The sequence below is a fragment of the Apus apus genome, chromosome 3 (genome assembly GCF_020740795.1).
Source record: "Apus apus isolate bApuApu2 chromosome 3, bApuApu2.pri.cur, whole genome shotgun sequence".
Taxonomy (NCBI): Eukaryota; Metazoa; Chordata; class Aves; order Apodiformes; family Apodidae; genus Apus; species Apus apus.
Window position 1 is genome coordinate 74769230 of NC_067284.1, and position 17381 is coordinate 74786610.

The following is a 17381-nucleotide window of genomic DNA, read 5'->3' on the forward strand; positions in this document are numbered from 1 at the left end:
TATTATGGGTGGGCAAGTGAACTGACTCGCCCCAGGACTGGCCAGATAATTACATGGTCATTACTAACCACATTACTGAAGGGTAAATATGAAGTTATTTTTATCCATAAAATCAGCTCTTTCAACCCTAAGACTAATTCCACATTATTATGCAGCAGTATGTAATTACTATAAGACAGCTTCTACCCTCAAAGTAGCAGACACTATTCCAAATGAAATCTTTCAGGGTTTTAAGTAAGCCATGGAATCTGACAGCAAGATTTGTCCTCTACCAGCTACCTAATAAAAAAATTATAAAACTGTAACTAGAAATTAGGTACTCACAAGACCCTATTACCAGGCATAAGAACTAAAAATTTCTATTTCATTCAGATTTGGAAACAAAACAGTTTTGTGGAGGGTTTGGGGGGGGGGGGGGGGTTTGTTTGTTGTTGTTGTTGTTAGGGGTTTCTTTGTTTATTTTGGGGGTTTTGGTTGCCTTTTTTTTTTTTTTTTTTTTTTTTTTTAGAAATAAATCCATTTTGTAGAGAAATATGTTGCTACAACACTTAAACTTCCTATCCCAGAGTGATGGCTGCTTTAGGTGTGACTGCTATTGATATTAGGTAAAATATAAGAGGAAAGGTGGCTGTACCACAACTGCTGATGTTCCTTGTAACTCTTTTAATTTCTTTCAGGTACTGTTGCATGATTTACCATGGAAAAATTGCTCTGCAGCATCCTGTTTTTTGGAATGGCTGTCACGGTCAACGCTTGTCCCAAATATTGTGTCTGCCAGAACCTGTCTGAGTCTCTGGGGACTTTGTGTCCCTCCAAGGGTCTCCTATTTGTACCACTAGACATAGACAGAAGGACTGTTGAACTTCGACTTGGGGGCAACTTTATTATTAATATCAGCCGACAGGATTTTGCCAATATGTCTGGGCTTGTTGACCTTACTTTGTCCAGAAACACCATCAGCTACATACAGCCCTACTCTTTCACTGACTTGGAGAGCCTTCGGTCTTTACATTTGGACAGCAACAGACTGCCTGACATTGGAGAGGATATTTTGAGAGGCTTAATTAACCTTCAGCATCTGATTTTAAACAACAACCAGCTAAGCAGCATCTCTGATGAAGCCTTCGAGGATTTTTTGCTGACATTGGAAGACTTAGATCTTTCCTACAATAACCTCCGAAGCATTCCCTGGGAATCTATAAGGAACATGATAAACTTGCATCAGCTCAGTTTGGATCATAACCTGATAGATTATATTACAGAGGGGACGTTTGCGGATCTTCAGAAATTGGCCAGATTGGATCTAACATCCAACAGACTTCAGAAGCTCCCCCCAGACCCTATATTTGCCAGATCTCAAGTAATTCCATTAGACGTTACCCCATTTTCTCCACCTTTGTCTCTCAGCTTTGGGGGCAATCCACTACATTGCAACTGTGAGCTACTGTGGTTAAGGCGACTTGACAGAGATGATGATATGGAAACTTGTGCTTCTCCTCCAGGTCTAAAGGGAAGGTACTTCTGGTATGTACAGGAGGAAGAATTTGTTTGTGAGCCTCCTCTTATCACACAACATACTCACAAGTTGCTGGTTTTAGAAGGGCAAACTGCTACACTGAAATGCAAAGCCATTGGAGATCCCATCCCCATCATTCATTGGGTGGCCCCTGATGACCGTCTCATTGGGAACTCTTCAAGGACAGCCGTCTACGACAATGGTACCTTAGATATCCTCATCACCACCTCCAAGGATTATGGGACTTTCACTTGCATAGCAGCCAATGCTGCTGGAGAGTCCACTGCAACAATTGAGCTCTCCATTGTTCAGCTCCCCCACCTCAGCAACGGCACAGGCCGAGCAGCCCCACCAAAATCCAGGCTCTCAGACATCACCAGCTCCAGCAAGTCTAATCGTGGAGAAACAAAAGCCCCACCAGAAAGGGCTGTCCTGGTGTCAGATGTGACCACTACCTCAGCTTTGGTCAAGTGGACAGTGAGCAAGTCAGCTCCTCGGGTAAAAATGTATCAGCTGCAGTATAATTGCTCAGATGATGAAGTCCTGATCTACAGGTAAATGCAATTGCTGTTTTTTCCTCTGGTGATGGCAAGGGGGAAAGGCAGGATGTGAACTCTTTTGCTCTTAGGTCACTGATTTAACTTGAACTGAGGAAGAACTGCCACTGCCACTGGTCACATTAGCTGTGTCTGACAGGTTTGCATTACATTTGTCAGTTTATCTGTTGTGTTTGTTCATCACTTTTCTAAAACATATATTACAAATCCCTTTAGTATTAATTCTCTAACAACAGCTGTTTTCAGCAAAATTTCCAATTTAGGAAAAAATTCTATTGTAGTTGGTAGCCTCCTTACTAGTCTTAGCAAAGAAAGAAAAACTTGACAAGCTAGAAGTCAAAAGTTTCCCTTTCCACCTCCTGTAGGCGGGATTGAAGCATACTATTGAGAGAGGAAGTGCCGTGGGAGGAAGTTTGTGCTGTCTACCCATAACACAGGCTCTAATTATTCTGCAACTCAAGATTCAGGGTTGTTAGCAAGAGATTCTTCACCTACATGAAAAAAATCATTTCTTACTTTGATAATATCTGTATTAGACAACTGTAATGGCTGACAACTCTGGAGTATTTATTGTTTTATACTGTATTAAATGCAATAAGAGAGAGATAATTTCAAAAGCAAGCCCCAAATGTTCCTTATGCTACTCTGGTTCTACAACTCCTCTGACTTCTAATGATGTAAAGCAAGAGTTGTTCTTGCAGTGATCCTAGCTATGAAAAAGAAGGAAGCAATAAATGTTAGGAATTAAAAACAGGTAGGAAAGTGCTTAATAGTACAAGAAAACAGTGTTACTGCTTTTTGCTTGTGCCTTGGAAGAAAGATTGACGTAGTATGTTCAGGCTAATGATGAATCCCTAGAAACCACGCTTTCCTGCCTTTTTCTTGCAGAGGCAGCAGTATCAGACGCATTGAGCTCAAGTCTGTGTTTGGATATACGTGAGCTACCAGAAGAAGTCAGGAACTCAGGGCAAAGTAGAACCAAAATAATAAACTGCTATAGCTTTCCAAGCACCCTGAATCTGGTAGAGAAAAATTGGATCTGGTAGCAGAAGAGTGGGATTTGGGTTTTGACACTAATTTGAGAACAAACTCTGGCCAAAACATAGTCAGAGCTGTTGATTTCCTTGGTAGGCCTGGAGTTATTATTTGTTGGCCTGTAGACTAATCTGTCCTGCAGTGAGAGCTGAGGCACTAGTCAAGTCACAGTAGCCTTCAGATCCCAGAATAGACCTCAATGTTTTCTCCTTTACCATAGCGTTATTTTCTTTGACCCGAGAGAGTCAAGAGGTCATAAATCCTCGTGTGACATTTTTCACTCACCCTTCTCCTACAAGGAAATCTAATTTTAAAGTTGTTTTGAAAACTGAATGTTCAGTTAACATGGATACAATTGTGTTCCAGAAATACTTCTATCTCAATCAGTTGTAGAACTGAATAAAGCCATTTATTTTAACTAGTCCAAACTTCATCACTTTTTGTCGAAAGTAGGAATATTCACCAGCAAGTCTGAAGTCCTTTTTTAAAAGGTTATTTATTTAAATATTGAATAAGTCTGAGGAAACTCAGTTTGGTTTACTTCCATTCCTCAATTATATGTTGAAATAATAAAATCAATTAGCAGGTGCAAATCATTTGCCTTGCTCTGGCTAATGTACCATGGAACTGATGTGTTAGCTTTGGGACTTGCAACTATGTGGAGTTAAGAAGAAGAAGAGGATAAGACAAAATCAATGAGAGAGTAATAGGAATAGAATGAAAGATAATATACTAGTGTCAGTTTTCTAGAAACAAAGCTTTTGTCAAAAACTCATCTGTGGTTAATTTCTTTAGCCCTGTGGAATTCTGAAAAAATAGTCTGAAAGATGTGTATAGTCATATGAGACTGTATAGTGAATTTGGCTCAGTGAACAGGAATATCCCTGAAGTAAGAAAGATATGTTAGTGGAGGTTGTCAGGTGTGATTGGATGTCTTGATTTGCTGAGGAGGAGGATGGCCAGCATATATCAAAGCAATGCAGAAGTGAAGACACACAATCTGGTAGCTGGAGGGGTGAAAATCAGGTGCCATGGGTGGAAATGAGAGAAAGATGCCATCTTGCCAGTCTGGTCTGGAGGAACAAGTGGCTTTCAAGGTGTCAGGCAACCCTAACATATCTTATCCTGTCTCCAGTGCTGCCTCTTAGTGAGGATTTGGTCCTTTTTTTTGCTTTACTAGGTTGTGGTTCCATTTTCCAGGAGCACAGTGAGAACATTGCTATTTCCATATATGTCCCATCAGGCCTTTTTGAATATTCACTGATGATGCATAGCTCTTTTCATTCACAGCTCTCAAAAGCACTTCACCAAAGAAAACAAATGTTATTTCTCTACATTTTGCACCAGGGAAAAATGAAGCATAGAAAGATGAAGAGGCTTGTCCAGCATCTGAGGCACTCATAATATCAAAACCAGCTCTTATGACTTTCAGTCAGGGAACCACTCCGTCCCTTATTGTTAATTAACTAAAGCTGTTTTGCTTTAATTGGTCAGATGCATGTCACTGCAATGAGTGTGTAGAAAAACCTAAGGGAAAAGGATTTCTACAGCTCTTTGCTCTATAAAATGCTGTGTATGAGCTAAATGGGATATGATATTTCTTAGCTGCTAAAATGATGGTCACTAAATATATGTTAAGATATGTCAGTATATGCAGAGTGAGGCACACTGGCTGTGCTCAGCTTGAAGGAATCCCACCTCACTAGTAAGAAATACGTGCACAAAAGACAAAATTTTTCTGCATTCTCTGCAAAGAATTTTTCATGACAGGGTGGTCACAGTGAGAAAGTGAAAGCAGTTCTTCCCTCCCCATTGATATTAGCATCTCTCCTGATCATTTCCCAGGACACCAGTCCAATTCCTGCCTCCATTCCAGCTGTGGTCTCCCATTTGCAGTGATTGCAGGGGACCATGATGGGGTGCAATGGCCCCATGAAAATTCAAAAGAGTGGGAGATAGAGGCAAGTGTTGCCTGTACGGCCCCCTGATTTCACTGAGCTGAAGTGTTGTCAGAATCTGAAGTTTGTCTCTGAGTATACCAATGCTATCACAGTGAGGACATGGTCCAAAGGTGAGTGTTACTGATGTGGGACATCTTACCTGGGGAGGACTAGGAGGAGAAGCACTTTTGGCTGTTTCACCCCATCCAACCTTCCCTTGTATTTTCTGTCTCAGGGCTATTACTGAAGCCAACAGCAGATTTTTATCTCTTACAGTGAATTCAGGATACGTGTTTCTGATACTGATCTAATGAGCACAGTCCTAGATCAGCACTCTGTTCTACATGGCTTCCCAGAATGAGAGCAGAAGCTGAAGGGAGTGCTAGCTTGTGCAAATGTCTCAAAGGGGCTACTTGGTCAATGTCAACTTACAAAGACAATAACTGCCCCTAACATTGGCACCAAATCAATGTCCAGCCCAAATCTACCCTTTTCTAGCTTGAAACCATTACCCCTTGTCCTATTGTTACATGCCTTTGTGAACAGGTCTTCTCCAGCCTTCATATAGGCCCCTTTCAGGTATTAGAAGGGTCACTATAAGGTCCCCCCAGAGTCTTCTCTTCTTCAGGCTTAACAACCCCAAATCCCCCAGCCTGTCTTCATAAGAGAGGTGCTCCAGCCCTCTAATCATTTTTGTAGCCCCCGTCTGGACACCCTCCACCCACCACTGTCCACATCCCTTATGTGTTGGGGGTTCCAGAGCTGGATGCAGTACTCCGGGTGAGGTCTCACCAGGGCAGAGAAGAGGGGCAAAATGACCTCTCTCAATCTGCTGGCCACACTTCGTTTGATGCAGCCCAGGATGCAGTTGGCCTTCTGGGCTACAATTGTGCTTTGGTGGCTCATGTCCAACTTTTGATCCACTAGTACCCCCAGGTCTTTTTCCTCAGGGCTGCTGTCTAGCATGTCTTCCTCCAGCTTGTATTGATATCTCTGGCTGCACCAGCCCAGAGGATCTTGAAAATGTGGACCGGTGCTGGGTTTGTGGTTCACACACAAGCAAACACCATTGCATTCCTAATCTATGTATGTTCCCTGTGAGCTCTTTCTGTCTCTCTGACTTGTTCTTGCACTGTTTTTAGTAATCCCACTGTCAAGATAATTAACAGAACCAGGATTTCTCCCTTTCTAGGCAGAGTAGGAGGAAAGCTTGTTTTGCTTTTCTATTTGTAGTTTTGTTGTGTTTTTGTTTTATTTTGTTTACCTGCTTTTCTTTTTTTTGTTGTTTTTTTTCAGTTTGCATTTTTTCACTTTTCTGATTTATGTTGCTTACTCATTATAAGTTTTCTTTCCTCTTCATGCTTCTTAACTGTTCTATTCATCTTTATGCTGTTTGAACCCGTGTTACCCTGGATGAAGAAAATGGAAATTGGTGGTAACATTATGAAGCCACATGATGGCCAGCAAGTGCCACAGAGAGAAGAAAATGGATTGCTGTCTATGTCTTCTGTTCATACACATAGCATATGAGAACAGAACTTTTTTAAATGTAACTAAAATTTCTTTGAGAACTGCAAGTAATTTTTAAAGTACTGTCACATAATAAGATCTTTTGGCTGGCACATGTAGACATGGTTCATGCTGCTCCAATCCAGCAAACTGAATATACATAGACACTGGTGGGATGCACCCCACTAGTGCTGAGGGATCTGACTTGATGTCAGTGTGAGGCCATTAACTTTGAATAATCATGCCACTTGGGAAAGATATCTGAGGACCAGAGGAAAGCAAGTATCACTCCTATTTCCAAAACAGGCAAGAAGGATGACCTAGGGAACTACAGGCCAGTCAGTCTCACCTCATTTCCTGGGAAGGTGATGGAACATCAAATGCTGGGAACCATTTCCAGGCACATGATGGACAAAAGGTGATTGGAAAGCATCAGTATGGTTTTGAAGTTATGCTTGACAAACCTGATAAACTTCTATGATGAAATAACTATGTTGGTAGATGTGCTGAGAGAAATAGATATCTACCTTGACTTAACTAAGGCTTTTGACACTGTCTCATAAGATTCTTGTAGAGAAGCTGATGAATTATGGGCTGTATGAGCAGTAAGATGGATTTAAAACTAGTCAAACAGCTGAGCTAGGAAGGCTGTGATTGGTAGCATTAAGTCTAGTTGCAAACCAGTAGCTAGTCTACTAGTCTACAATACTAGTCTACATCTATTTAACATTAAATCCTATTTAATATCTTAATTAATAAACTGTTTAATGGCACAGAGCGTAGTCTCATCAATTGTTCTGATGATACAAAACTGCGAGGAGTGGGTAATAGACCAATGTCATGCTGTCATCCAGTGGGACCTTGACAAACTGGAGAAATGGGCTGACAGGAATGCCATGACATTGAACAAAAGGAAATCCCAAGTCCTGCCTCTGAGGAGGAATAACCCCATGCATGAGATATGCCAGGGTCACCTGGCTAGAAAGCAGCTTTGCAGAAATGGACCTGAGGTTCCTGGTGAACCCTCTTATGAGGAGTATCTGAGTGAACTGATGTGGTTCAGTCTGGAGAAAAGGAGGCTGAGGGGAGATCTTATTGCTCTCTACAACTACCTGAAAGGAGGTTGTAGAGAGCTGAGGGTTAGTCTTTTCTCCCTAGTAGCAAGCAACAGGACAAGAGGAAATTATCGCAGGTTGTGTCAGGGGAGGTTTAGATTATATGTTAGAAGAACCCTCTTCACTGAAGACTGGAATAGGCTGCTGAGGGTGGTGATTGAATCACCATCCCTGGAGGTGTTTAAGAGAGATGTAGGTGTGGTGCTTAGGAACATGGTTTAGCACTGGACTTGGTAGAGTTAGGTTAAGGCTTGGACTCAATGATCTTAAAGGTCTTTTCCAACTAGAATGATTCTCTGAGTATATGAGATTTAACATGAGCCAGCAACATGCCCTTGCCATAGAGAAGGCTAATGGCATCCTGGGCTGCATTAGAACTGTAGCCAGCTGGTCAGGGGAGGTGATCCTTCCTTCAGAACTGGTGAGGCCACACCTGAAGTACCATGCCCAGTTCTGGCTCCTCAGTACAAGAGAGACATGGATGCACTGGAATGGCACAGGGCCACTAAAATGATTAAGGAACTGGAGCACCTCACATATGAGGAAAAGCCGAGAGATTGTGACTGTTCAGCCTGGAGAATAGAAAGCTCAGTGGGCAACTCATCAATATTTACACATATCTGAAAGGATGGATTAAGAAGACAGTCAGGCTTTTTACAGCGGTACCCAGTGCCAGTACAAGAGACACCACCTGAAGGTGCACAGGGCATTTCATTTAACATCAGGAAATATTTTTTTACTGCAATTGTGATCGGCACAAGTGGCCCAGAGAGTGGTGGAGTTGCAATTCTTGGAGATATTAAAAAGCCATCTGGACCAACAGGGTCTAGGTGGTACTGCTTGAGCAGAGAAATTGTACAAGATGACATCCAAATGTTCCTCCTAACCATTCTGTGAGTCTGTAATCCTGAGTGCCATTCATCTGTGCCCTTAATTTGACGCTGTGAGCTAGTCACTGTAGAAAAGGTATTAGTAACTGTCCCTCTAGAACAGTACAGTACAATGTGAAGGCCAGAGCCAAGTGAATTTGGGTATGCTTAGACAGTCATATGGGTTTTAAACCAGCAGCTTTTTCATTCTTCCACCTTCTTCTGTAATTCAAATCACCCCTACACAGCAATGGCATTAAATGTGTATTGTACCCACGACCTTTATCCAAGATCAGAAGTTTGTTAAAAATGCAGAACTGAAATTCTCTTTTTATTTGAAGAAAAAACATGCAGGGAGAGTAACCAATGTCCAGTAGAGGATGGGATCAAAGAAGACTAGATATCTGGAAAGCAATGTCTGTTCTTAGACTCAAGGTGAAAGGTGCAAACACTAGCAGACCTGGTCTATAATAGAAATCCTACCTCCTCCTGGGAGAGTGAAGACTACATTTTTTTCAGTCTAGAATCTCCTTTCAGAAGTGTTTTAGACATTTAAGAGCATCAGACTTATAATAAGTGTAACTTAGGAACTTTCATATTTAATTCATTTTGAATAAAGGATTGAACTGAAATATAAAAATCTAGAAAATAGTATCTTTGAGCCTCTGTTTGCCACTTGTAACCTGGAGTGACAGCACTGCCTTACCTCATAAACACTTTAGAAAATTATCGTGGAACCAATCAGAGCACTGGAACAGGCTGCCTGGAGAGGTTGTGGAGTTTCTTTTGCTGGAGACATTAAAAACCCACCTGGATGCATTCCTGTGTGATGTACTCTAGGTGACCCTGCTCTGGCAGGGGAATTGGACTGGATGATCTTTCGAGGTCCCTTCCAACCCCTAAGATTCTGTGATTCTGTGAACCAGAAGCCCACATAAATGAATAGGGAGACTGCTGCTTTGAAGTTGTGTGGTCTGCAGCAACAGGTATAGTCACGAATGATTAAGATGGAGTATTACACAAATGTTTGAATTTGAGGAAGGCATCTGGAGACAGAGATTGTACCTTTTTATGTCTAGAGCACTCTGCATGATGTGGGACCAGATCTCAGTTTTGGCCATCTGGCATTGGTGTAACATATAAATTCACCACTGTTTCAAAGATGAATAAATCTGCAAGTATTTTATAGAACTTCTCAGGTTATACTGAGCCTCCTGGCTGTGATTTTAATTAATGCAAAGATGCAACCACTTAAAAATGTGCATCTGAAATGCGACACTCTCATTAGATTTATGAGAGATTTAGGTCTGTTTTATATTGCGGTATTTCATACTAAGAGTGATAAAAATGACTATACAAATTAAGAATTACTGTAGCACTATAGTCTTACAAGTTTATAAATTCAGCACTGGAAAAAAAAAAAGGAAAAGTATTTTATATATCTCTGAAAGCCTATTTTTTCCATATATATTTTATGTAGCAGGCAGTCTAAGCGTTAAAATATGAATAAATGGCTCCACATCTCCAGTCTATTTAAACAATGGTGCCATGGATTTAATTACTTAAACAATATAATTATGATTTACATTTGCACAGCTCCCTTTACTGCAAATGCTTTATAGACTAGCTGAGCAAAGATCACTCCACCAACCACTTCTATCCTGTCACCTCTCAGTTAAATATTAGCTATAGTTTGGCAGTCAGCTGATAGTGCTACTTCATTTTATGAGAAAAAAAACCTTCAACATTTGCACTTATGGATACCTTAACTAGTTAGGAAGTAATTAACCGAGTTTGATTTTCCCGTAGCATCATGGAATAAATATACCCATGCACTCTTCTAGTCAATTTAGTTTTAATTAGAAAATGCTATACAACTGAGGTGCTGCAAACTTCAGAAATATCTAAGTTGTGTAAGGATGTCCTCTCAAACAGAAGTGCCACACTGAACATCAGGTCATGCATCAGAAGGGTTACCATTCTCTAGATTGCTAATGCTTCTTACAACAAAAACCTGTTGTGTGGAGGTCTGCCAGCTAAAGGCTGAAAACAAAGGGAGCTCTACCCAGGTGCTATGAGGGCAAAGAATGTCAACATCCCAATGCTGTAGTACTGAGTGTTTACATTATTTTCTCCCTGAAGAAAGTCAGAAATATCTAGTTCTGGTGATTTTAGAAAAGGCAGAAGATTAATTTATTCTGAAAGGCCCAAAGATCTGTTCTTACTTGTGATTTGGACAGTGGGTGCATACAGGTGAAGACTTATGGGTAAATGTCTGCCACACTTCTATCCCTTTTTCAGTTCCACCCTTGTGTCCAGCCTGGCTATGCACTGACCTTCGTCCATGGCTCACACCTGGTGCAAAAGCCCCTCCTCATCCTCAACATGTGAGCTGAGCTATTTTGCTTGCATGGCATCCTGGATGCAACCCTTGATTTGGTCAGAGTGTTTATATATTTAAACACTGAATAAAACGACCACTGGGAGGAAGGACATCACATGAACATATGAATACATGAAGATATTAATCATCATATATTAATCATTTGTATTTGACAGGTTGAGAAAGCAACTGTATAAAAATATAAAATACAAAGTCACAGTCCCAAACAAAAGCAAAATTTGTATGAGCACAGCAGGGGACATAAACATTTGATATTTCAGGTAATTTGAGAGTGGTTTGCAACAGTAGTGTGCATTGACTTTTAGAGGGCCTCAGTAAACGCAGGCTTCCTGAAAGGCATGGGACACAATGGAGAAGATACTTCACAGAAGCATTTATTCTGAGACTGGGGTTTTATTTGGATCTGCTGAAAAAGTGTTCATCTAGCCTTTTCATTTTGTCTCTATTAATAGGAGAGACATAGGGAGAAAGGGTATTTTAGGGTTGTTGCTTGCTTGTTTACTTGTGTTTGCTTGTTTTTTTCTTTTTTTTTTCCTTTTTATTTTTCTTTTACAATATGATTTTTTTGAAAAGTAAGACAGAAAATATGGTGAAAAGTACGTCTATTGCCAGATACTGAAATGGAAAATAGAAATATAAATTATGAAATATATATATATATTAAAAAGCAAAAACTAAAGAAAAGCAGATGTATGTCTTTGATTTGCTACTGAAGTTGTCCTAGGTTATTGTGGCAACTGTCATCCACCTAATGCTTGTACCAAAACTGATAAGAAATCCATTGATCAGAGACAATCCAGTTCAACACGAGCAGATGCAGACCATGGAAATACTACCCAGATCAATATTTTCTTGCCTGATAACCACGAGAGAATCCACTTATCCCTACAGGAGATATGTCCCTTTATGTGAGTATGTGAGAAGTATGTGAGGACACTTGCATTGATGGTGCAAATACTGGAGTGCCCCAGCACATCGGAGAAAGACAGGACGACACCTTCTGATGGCTTAGGGACATTTCCATTTCCTTCACAGTTTAGGAACTGTCAGATAGTGTTAAGCAAGGTCTGTAGTGAGGCTGGATGCTACCACTCTACCCTGGAGCACTGCCTCAGGAGCTGAGTAGAAAGGCAAAGAGCTTGATTCTCATCTCCACCACCTGTGCTGCTGGGAAGTAACCCCACCACAGCCAAGGGTGGTGCACAGGGTGGAAAGGAAATCAGAAACAGTTTTTAGCATAAAACAGCAGTACACTGATTTAATCTCTTCTGCTAATTATTTATTTAACTCATCAAAGGCTCAGCATTTTTACTTGAGGGGAATTTGGGATGAGCTAATGCTTGTCCAAAACATCTGCCACAGCCCCTCTCTTAGCTGCTCCAAGGAGCTGTCCCCACCCATCACAGCAATAACGAGCTGCACATCTGATGCCAAAAAGAACTATTGAAATAAGATTTTGATTAAGCTTCAGGTGAGAATAATTTGATATCTAAATGAAAATTTGTAATATATTTAGATTAATACCATTCCTGAAAATTAAGAAGGCAGAACACAGATGTATAGTTTTCACTATCTTTCCATTTTAAATCTAGGACAGACTTGTAGCAGTTCACACACTGCTCTGTGCAAAAAGACTCTTGCCATTTACTGATTGCTTAACAGTAATAACTTTCCATGTCATTCATAGTCATATAAAGTAATAATAGTACTGATAATTACAAATGTTAACTGATCAAATGCTGGGTTGAAGGCTTGGCTCAAAGCCCTCAGAAATGAGTAGCCAACATTTACTCTGATGGTCTTTGTTTCATCCTGAAAGTCTTGCATTTTAGGGATCACCATTATTTTCTTGAGAGGCAATTGGAGGGAGAAGGAGGTTAAATAGCTTTCTCAATGTAATTCAGTAAACCAATGGAAGGAAAAACATGCTAACAGAATCACAGCTGGAAGTAGTCTTGATTTACTTTTCACTGTGTTCCTAATAAAGTCCTTCTGCACATTTCAAACTGATAATTTCCCCTTGTAATGTCATGTAATTTTCTCTCATAATGTCGTGATTTGGGGAAAAAAAAAAAGTAACGTTTTTAGTGTTACTGTTAAATGCAGGTAATAAATCTGTTTGACTTGGGAAAGGCATCTTCAATAGTATCAAACTTAAACTGAGGCTTCACTATAAACATGTACATATTCAACAGAGGTGTATGGTCTCCTAAAAGGAATAGGGCAAACAATGAGGCTTGGTTTCTTCCATAGTTTGTATAAAAAATGGACATTTAAGCATCCAAGATGTTCCACTTGATGTCTGAGTTCTCACTTCTTCTTGTGCCTGCAGTGCCAATACTCCTTGTCTCTGTGGTGCTGATCCGTTGAATTCCAGGTGGTATTATAAATTCACTCCTAATTCCTTCCTCATTTTGAGTCACAAGCTACCAACATACGGATCCTTTAACAAGATATGGAAAAAATACCAGTGACCAGAACATGACAACTACTGCTAGCCTTTCTAAATCTCTTAGAACTTCCTCTCTCCCCTCACTTTACCCCTTTATTTTAACTGAAACCCCAGCAATCCAGGTAATCTCCAAACTACTGAGAAATCTCCTTCGAGAGAAGTGACCCTCTATTAAAAGCTTCAAAGAGAGGATGATTTACTTTTATCCACAGATGCTTTGCAAAAGAGTCATAAATAAAAGATAAAAGCTTAAAGTATATTGTATTCCTAAACCAAAGTGAGTTCATAAAATCTGCCTTGCCAGTTTGAGATCATTCTGCTTAACTTAGCTCCCACTTACTCACACATGAGATCCAGGCTGTGAGTAGGTGAAGCAGGGTGCCCTGGCAGCTGCTGCCTCCCCAGCCATCTGACACTGCACCTGGCACAGCCCCCCCAAAAAAAAAAAATAGTCATAGGAAGGCTTTTTATCTATTTCAAAGTTGATTTTGGTTTAGATTTCTGGTAGGAGGTACTTGGAGGAGGGCACCTGCTCCTCCTACAGCAGGTTTCTAAATCTTCTTGTCTCTCTAGAGCTGAACAGTTGAGTTCTAACTGCAGACATTGTTTTGGAGTTCATGTAAGAAAATACCTGTAATTTTTTATGTAGGACTATTTTATCTATCAGATATGTGAGACAAGGTGAGGAGGATGGCAGGGGGAGAATAACTCAAAGTTACAAATATAACCAAACCCTACTGCTTTATTTCACTGTGGTAACTGCAAACTTACATGTCTAATTGTTTGTTCTGAATTTCTTGTTGCACCCTCTGTCTTTCATACCAAACTTTCTACTTGTGTGCTCAGTTTTTTTTCAAAAACCCCTACTTTTTTGCACAATGATTGCACTGATCAACCCTTGACTATGATACCAATGATACAACTTCTTTCATCAAAGAGCTGATTTAAGACTCTTCGTTTGAAAAATATAGAACTGAAATAGACACAGCACCTGGATAAATAATAAAGCAGAATACACTGAACTAAATAAATTACAGTATAAAATCTTCATTAACTTCAGCTCTAGCAAGCCTGGTTACTTTTGGATTTGCCTATCATAGATAGATTTTCTGAACAAAAGACATGAACTCAGAGTGTGCAAAAATAATTATTTTCAGATGATCTACCACAAGGTGAATGCAACATTTGTTTCTTATTTAAACCTATTTTGAGGTTTTGAGATGGTGGTGGTGAGTAGTCTTTGTGTTAATGAGCTTGTCAGGGAAGGATGAAAGAAGAAGATTACAGACAAGCTGAGGAACTTAAAACTTGAGGCAGAAATCAGATTCATACCCCATGTAATTTTTTGAGTGTTGTTCTTGTAGGTTTTCAATGAAGGCTTGTACTACAAGGAAGTAATTTTTCCTCTTTGCTCTCCAAAAGGACACAGGAGAAATATATCTCAACTTTTCAAAAGCAAATTAGATGTAATGGGTGTCTTTGGAAACATGATATGGATTATTTCATTGTTATATTACCCTTTTGCCCCAAACTTGTCTTGTTTGCCCTAATATGAGGGCAGTACAGACATGCACTCTGTAATCCATAATAATCTGTATTAGGGCCAAGCAGAAAGGTAATCCAGTCCTATGTGAGAATAACAAGATAGTACTGAAACCCAGAGAAACCTCAAAACTATAATGCCACTGAGAATTTAAAATTAATGTTCTGATTTTCATAGAAAAAGCAGTCCAGCCAGAAGGTTGATCTGTCCCATTGCCACAGCCCTGCTGATGTCATAGAGTCACAGCATCATCGTATTAGGTCCCACACTATTTAAAAATAATTCCAAAAAGTCCTGCTCCACAGAAAAGAAGCAGAAATTGTCTTCAGCCTTTGGTGGAGGGCACAGTAGAGAGGAAGCAAAGTCATCTATGTCACAGAAACAGAGAGGGATGCACTGGTGCTGGGCAAGAAAGAGAGACCTAGCCTGACATCCTCAGATGGGAAAGAGTTCCTTCACTAGAGACTACAGCCATGCTTTAGGATGGCTGGAAAATCCCTGTAGACAGCAAAGTAAGGACCTTCTGTTCTGTTGCTCCTGTTTTACATATTAGTTTATTTACAGGGATGAACAGTTTGAGACAGCCAGCACTGTGTGAATTTGTGCTGAACTTGCCCATCTATCCTCCCTTTCCTTTTGACAAGGTTTTGATTTTGTAATATATTTATTACCTCACATTTTACTTCATTTGGACAAGAAAACAAATAAAAGAGATGTTTGCTCAAACAAGTGTTGTTTTGTTGTTGTTTTGTTTTTATCTTTAAATTATCTATTTGTTTATTTCATTGGCCTGGATTGAGGAATTAGTTCTTATGCAGATAACCCAAACCGTGCTCTGAATTTTTCTCAGTGTGGGGATTGCACAGGCAGTAGCTGCCCGATAGACATATGGGCAGCTGACAGCATCAAGGCACCCCACCAGCAGCTCTGTCGTCTGGCAGATTGCCTCAGAGAGTCAGACTTGATGAATCAGTCCTTCTGCCAGTGCTGGGAGGATGGGGGATGTCTCCACCTCATCTCACTATGAGAAAGATACATAGCAGTGATCACTGAGCCTCCCCACAAGTTGTACTGCAGAGTTGGGATGCCAACATCCAATTGAACTAGAATCTTGCTAATTTGAGTATGTAGAGGCAGAATTTCCACTTGGTTACACTTGGGGCAAGAATGGGTCACTTAGCCTGGTACTTGCTCTTCTCTCCACTGCATGCAGATGTTGACAGCCTGGAAGTGCCATAGGAGAATGCCATTGGCAGCTCTGCCTACATCTGGCAATGGAAAATGGGAGGAAGAATGAAGGCAACTGGCTTGAAACTGGCCAGTCTCTCTGTGTTTCTTCCCTTTCATCCCTAAAAGAGGGATAGATGTTCATATAAGATGAGCAAGGAAGGAAGCTTAGGTGACCCCTGCTTCTTTCCTCCATCTCTTGATCTGTTTCAGTCAATGACATGAGAGCACCTGGCTCTCTGAGCAGGTGGAAGGAGGAACGGCCACCATGGAAAGAGTCACCTACCTACTCCTGTGCAGGGCCTCATGGTGCCCTGGGTGGCTGCTGTCACAGGCTGCTAGCTGAGCAGAGGGCAGTGACAGCCCCATCTTCTCTGGATAGTGTCAGGCAAACCTGTACCCCCAGTGGCACTAGTGAAGCTGCACTCCCTCTGCTGGGAAAACAGTGCAGAAGTACCTCTAATGGACACTTGGCACTTGTAGATTTGCTCGAGATGAGTCGTATAAATATAGGACACAAGGCTATATGTACAGCTAGTAGTTTAAATTCTGTTTTCTTTCTCTGGAGATATTAATGCCTTTTCATGAGGTGAAGGACAGGGGAAGGATGAAATAAACACTGTGAGCAGGATTCATGCCTGTGAAGAGTGTTAGCAAAACCTTGAGAGACTGCAACAGCCCCAGTTCTGGTCTCAGTGCTTCACCTTTTTACCACACCAAGTTGGAGTGGGATGAAATGGTAGTGAGGCCTTGTACTATACAAATTCTGCCTAATGGAAGACTTTCAATGTGTATATGTGAGATTGTGCTGTAGACAATTTTCTTCTTTCTTGTCATGTCACTAGTCATGGTAGCAACACCAAGTCTATGACAAAATGTTTAGGGACTTACATTTCCTATGAACTTAGTCAGGATGGCTCTCTAGCTCAAGGTGGCCAAGCAGTGACCTTACAACTACATGATGCTGAGTAGTTTCCAGTTTTGCTGGTCAGGGTAAAACACCTCCTGACAGTTTGCTGGTCCCCATACAGCCTCCGTTAAGACTGGATTGATACTTTTGCTGATATTCAGATCCAATGGTTAATGAAACTGTGTATGTTTGCACTAGATCAAAAGCTGTTTTCTACCCCTCTTCATGTGACTTCAGTCTAGAACTTTCCATGTTTTTAGGGTAGCAAAGGGAGTCCAGGAAAAACCACATAAGCTTTTTCCTA

At 40.7% G+C, this 17381-nt stretch overlaps 1 protein-coding gene across 4 annotated transcripts in view; it reads left to right on the plus strand.

Annotated features, from left to right (window-relative positions):
- Positions 1–17381, plus strand: part of LRFN2 (leucine rich repeat and fibronectin type III domain containing 2) — a 156436-nt gene that overhangs the window by 114713 nt on the left and 24342 nt on the right. For all 4 annotated transcript variants that reach the window (XM_051615637.1, XM_051615635.1, XM_051615639.1 and 1 more), the window contains exon 2: positions 678–2070. In XM_051615637.1, coding sequence (XP_051471597.1) covers positions 698–2070 — 1373 coding nt within the window. In that variant the 5' untranslated portion in view covers positions 678–697. The remainder of the gene's footprint in view (positions 1–677; positions 2071–17381) is intronic.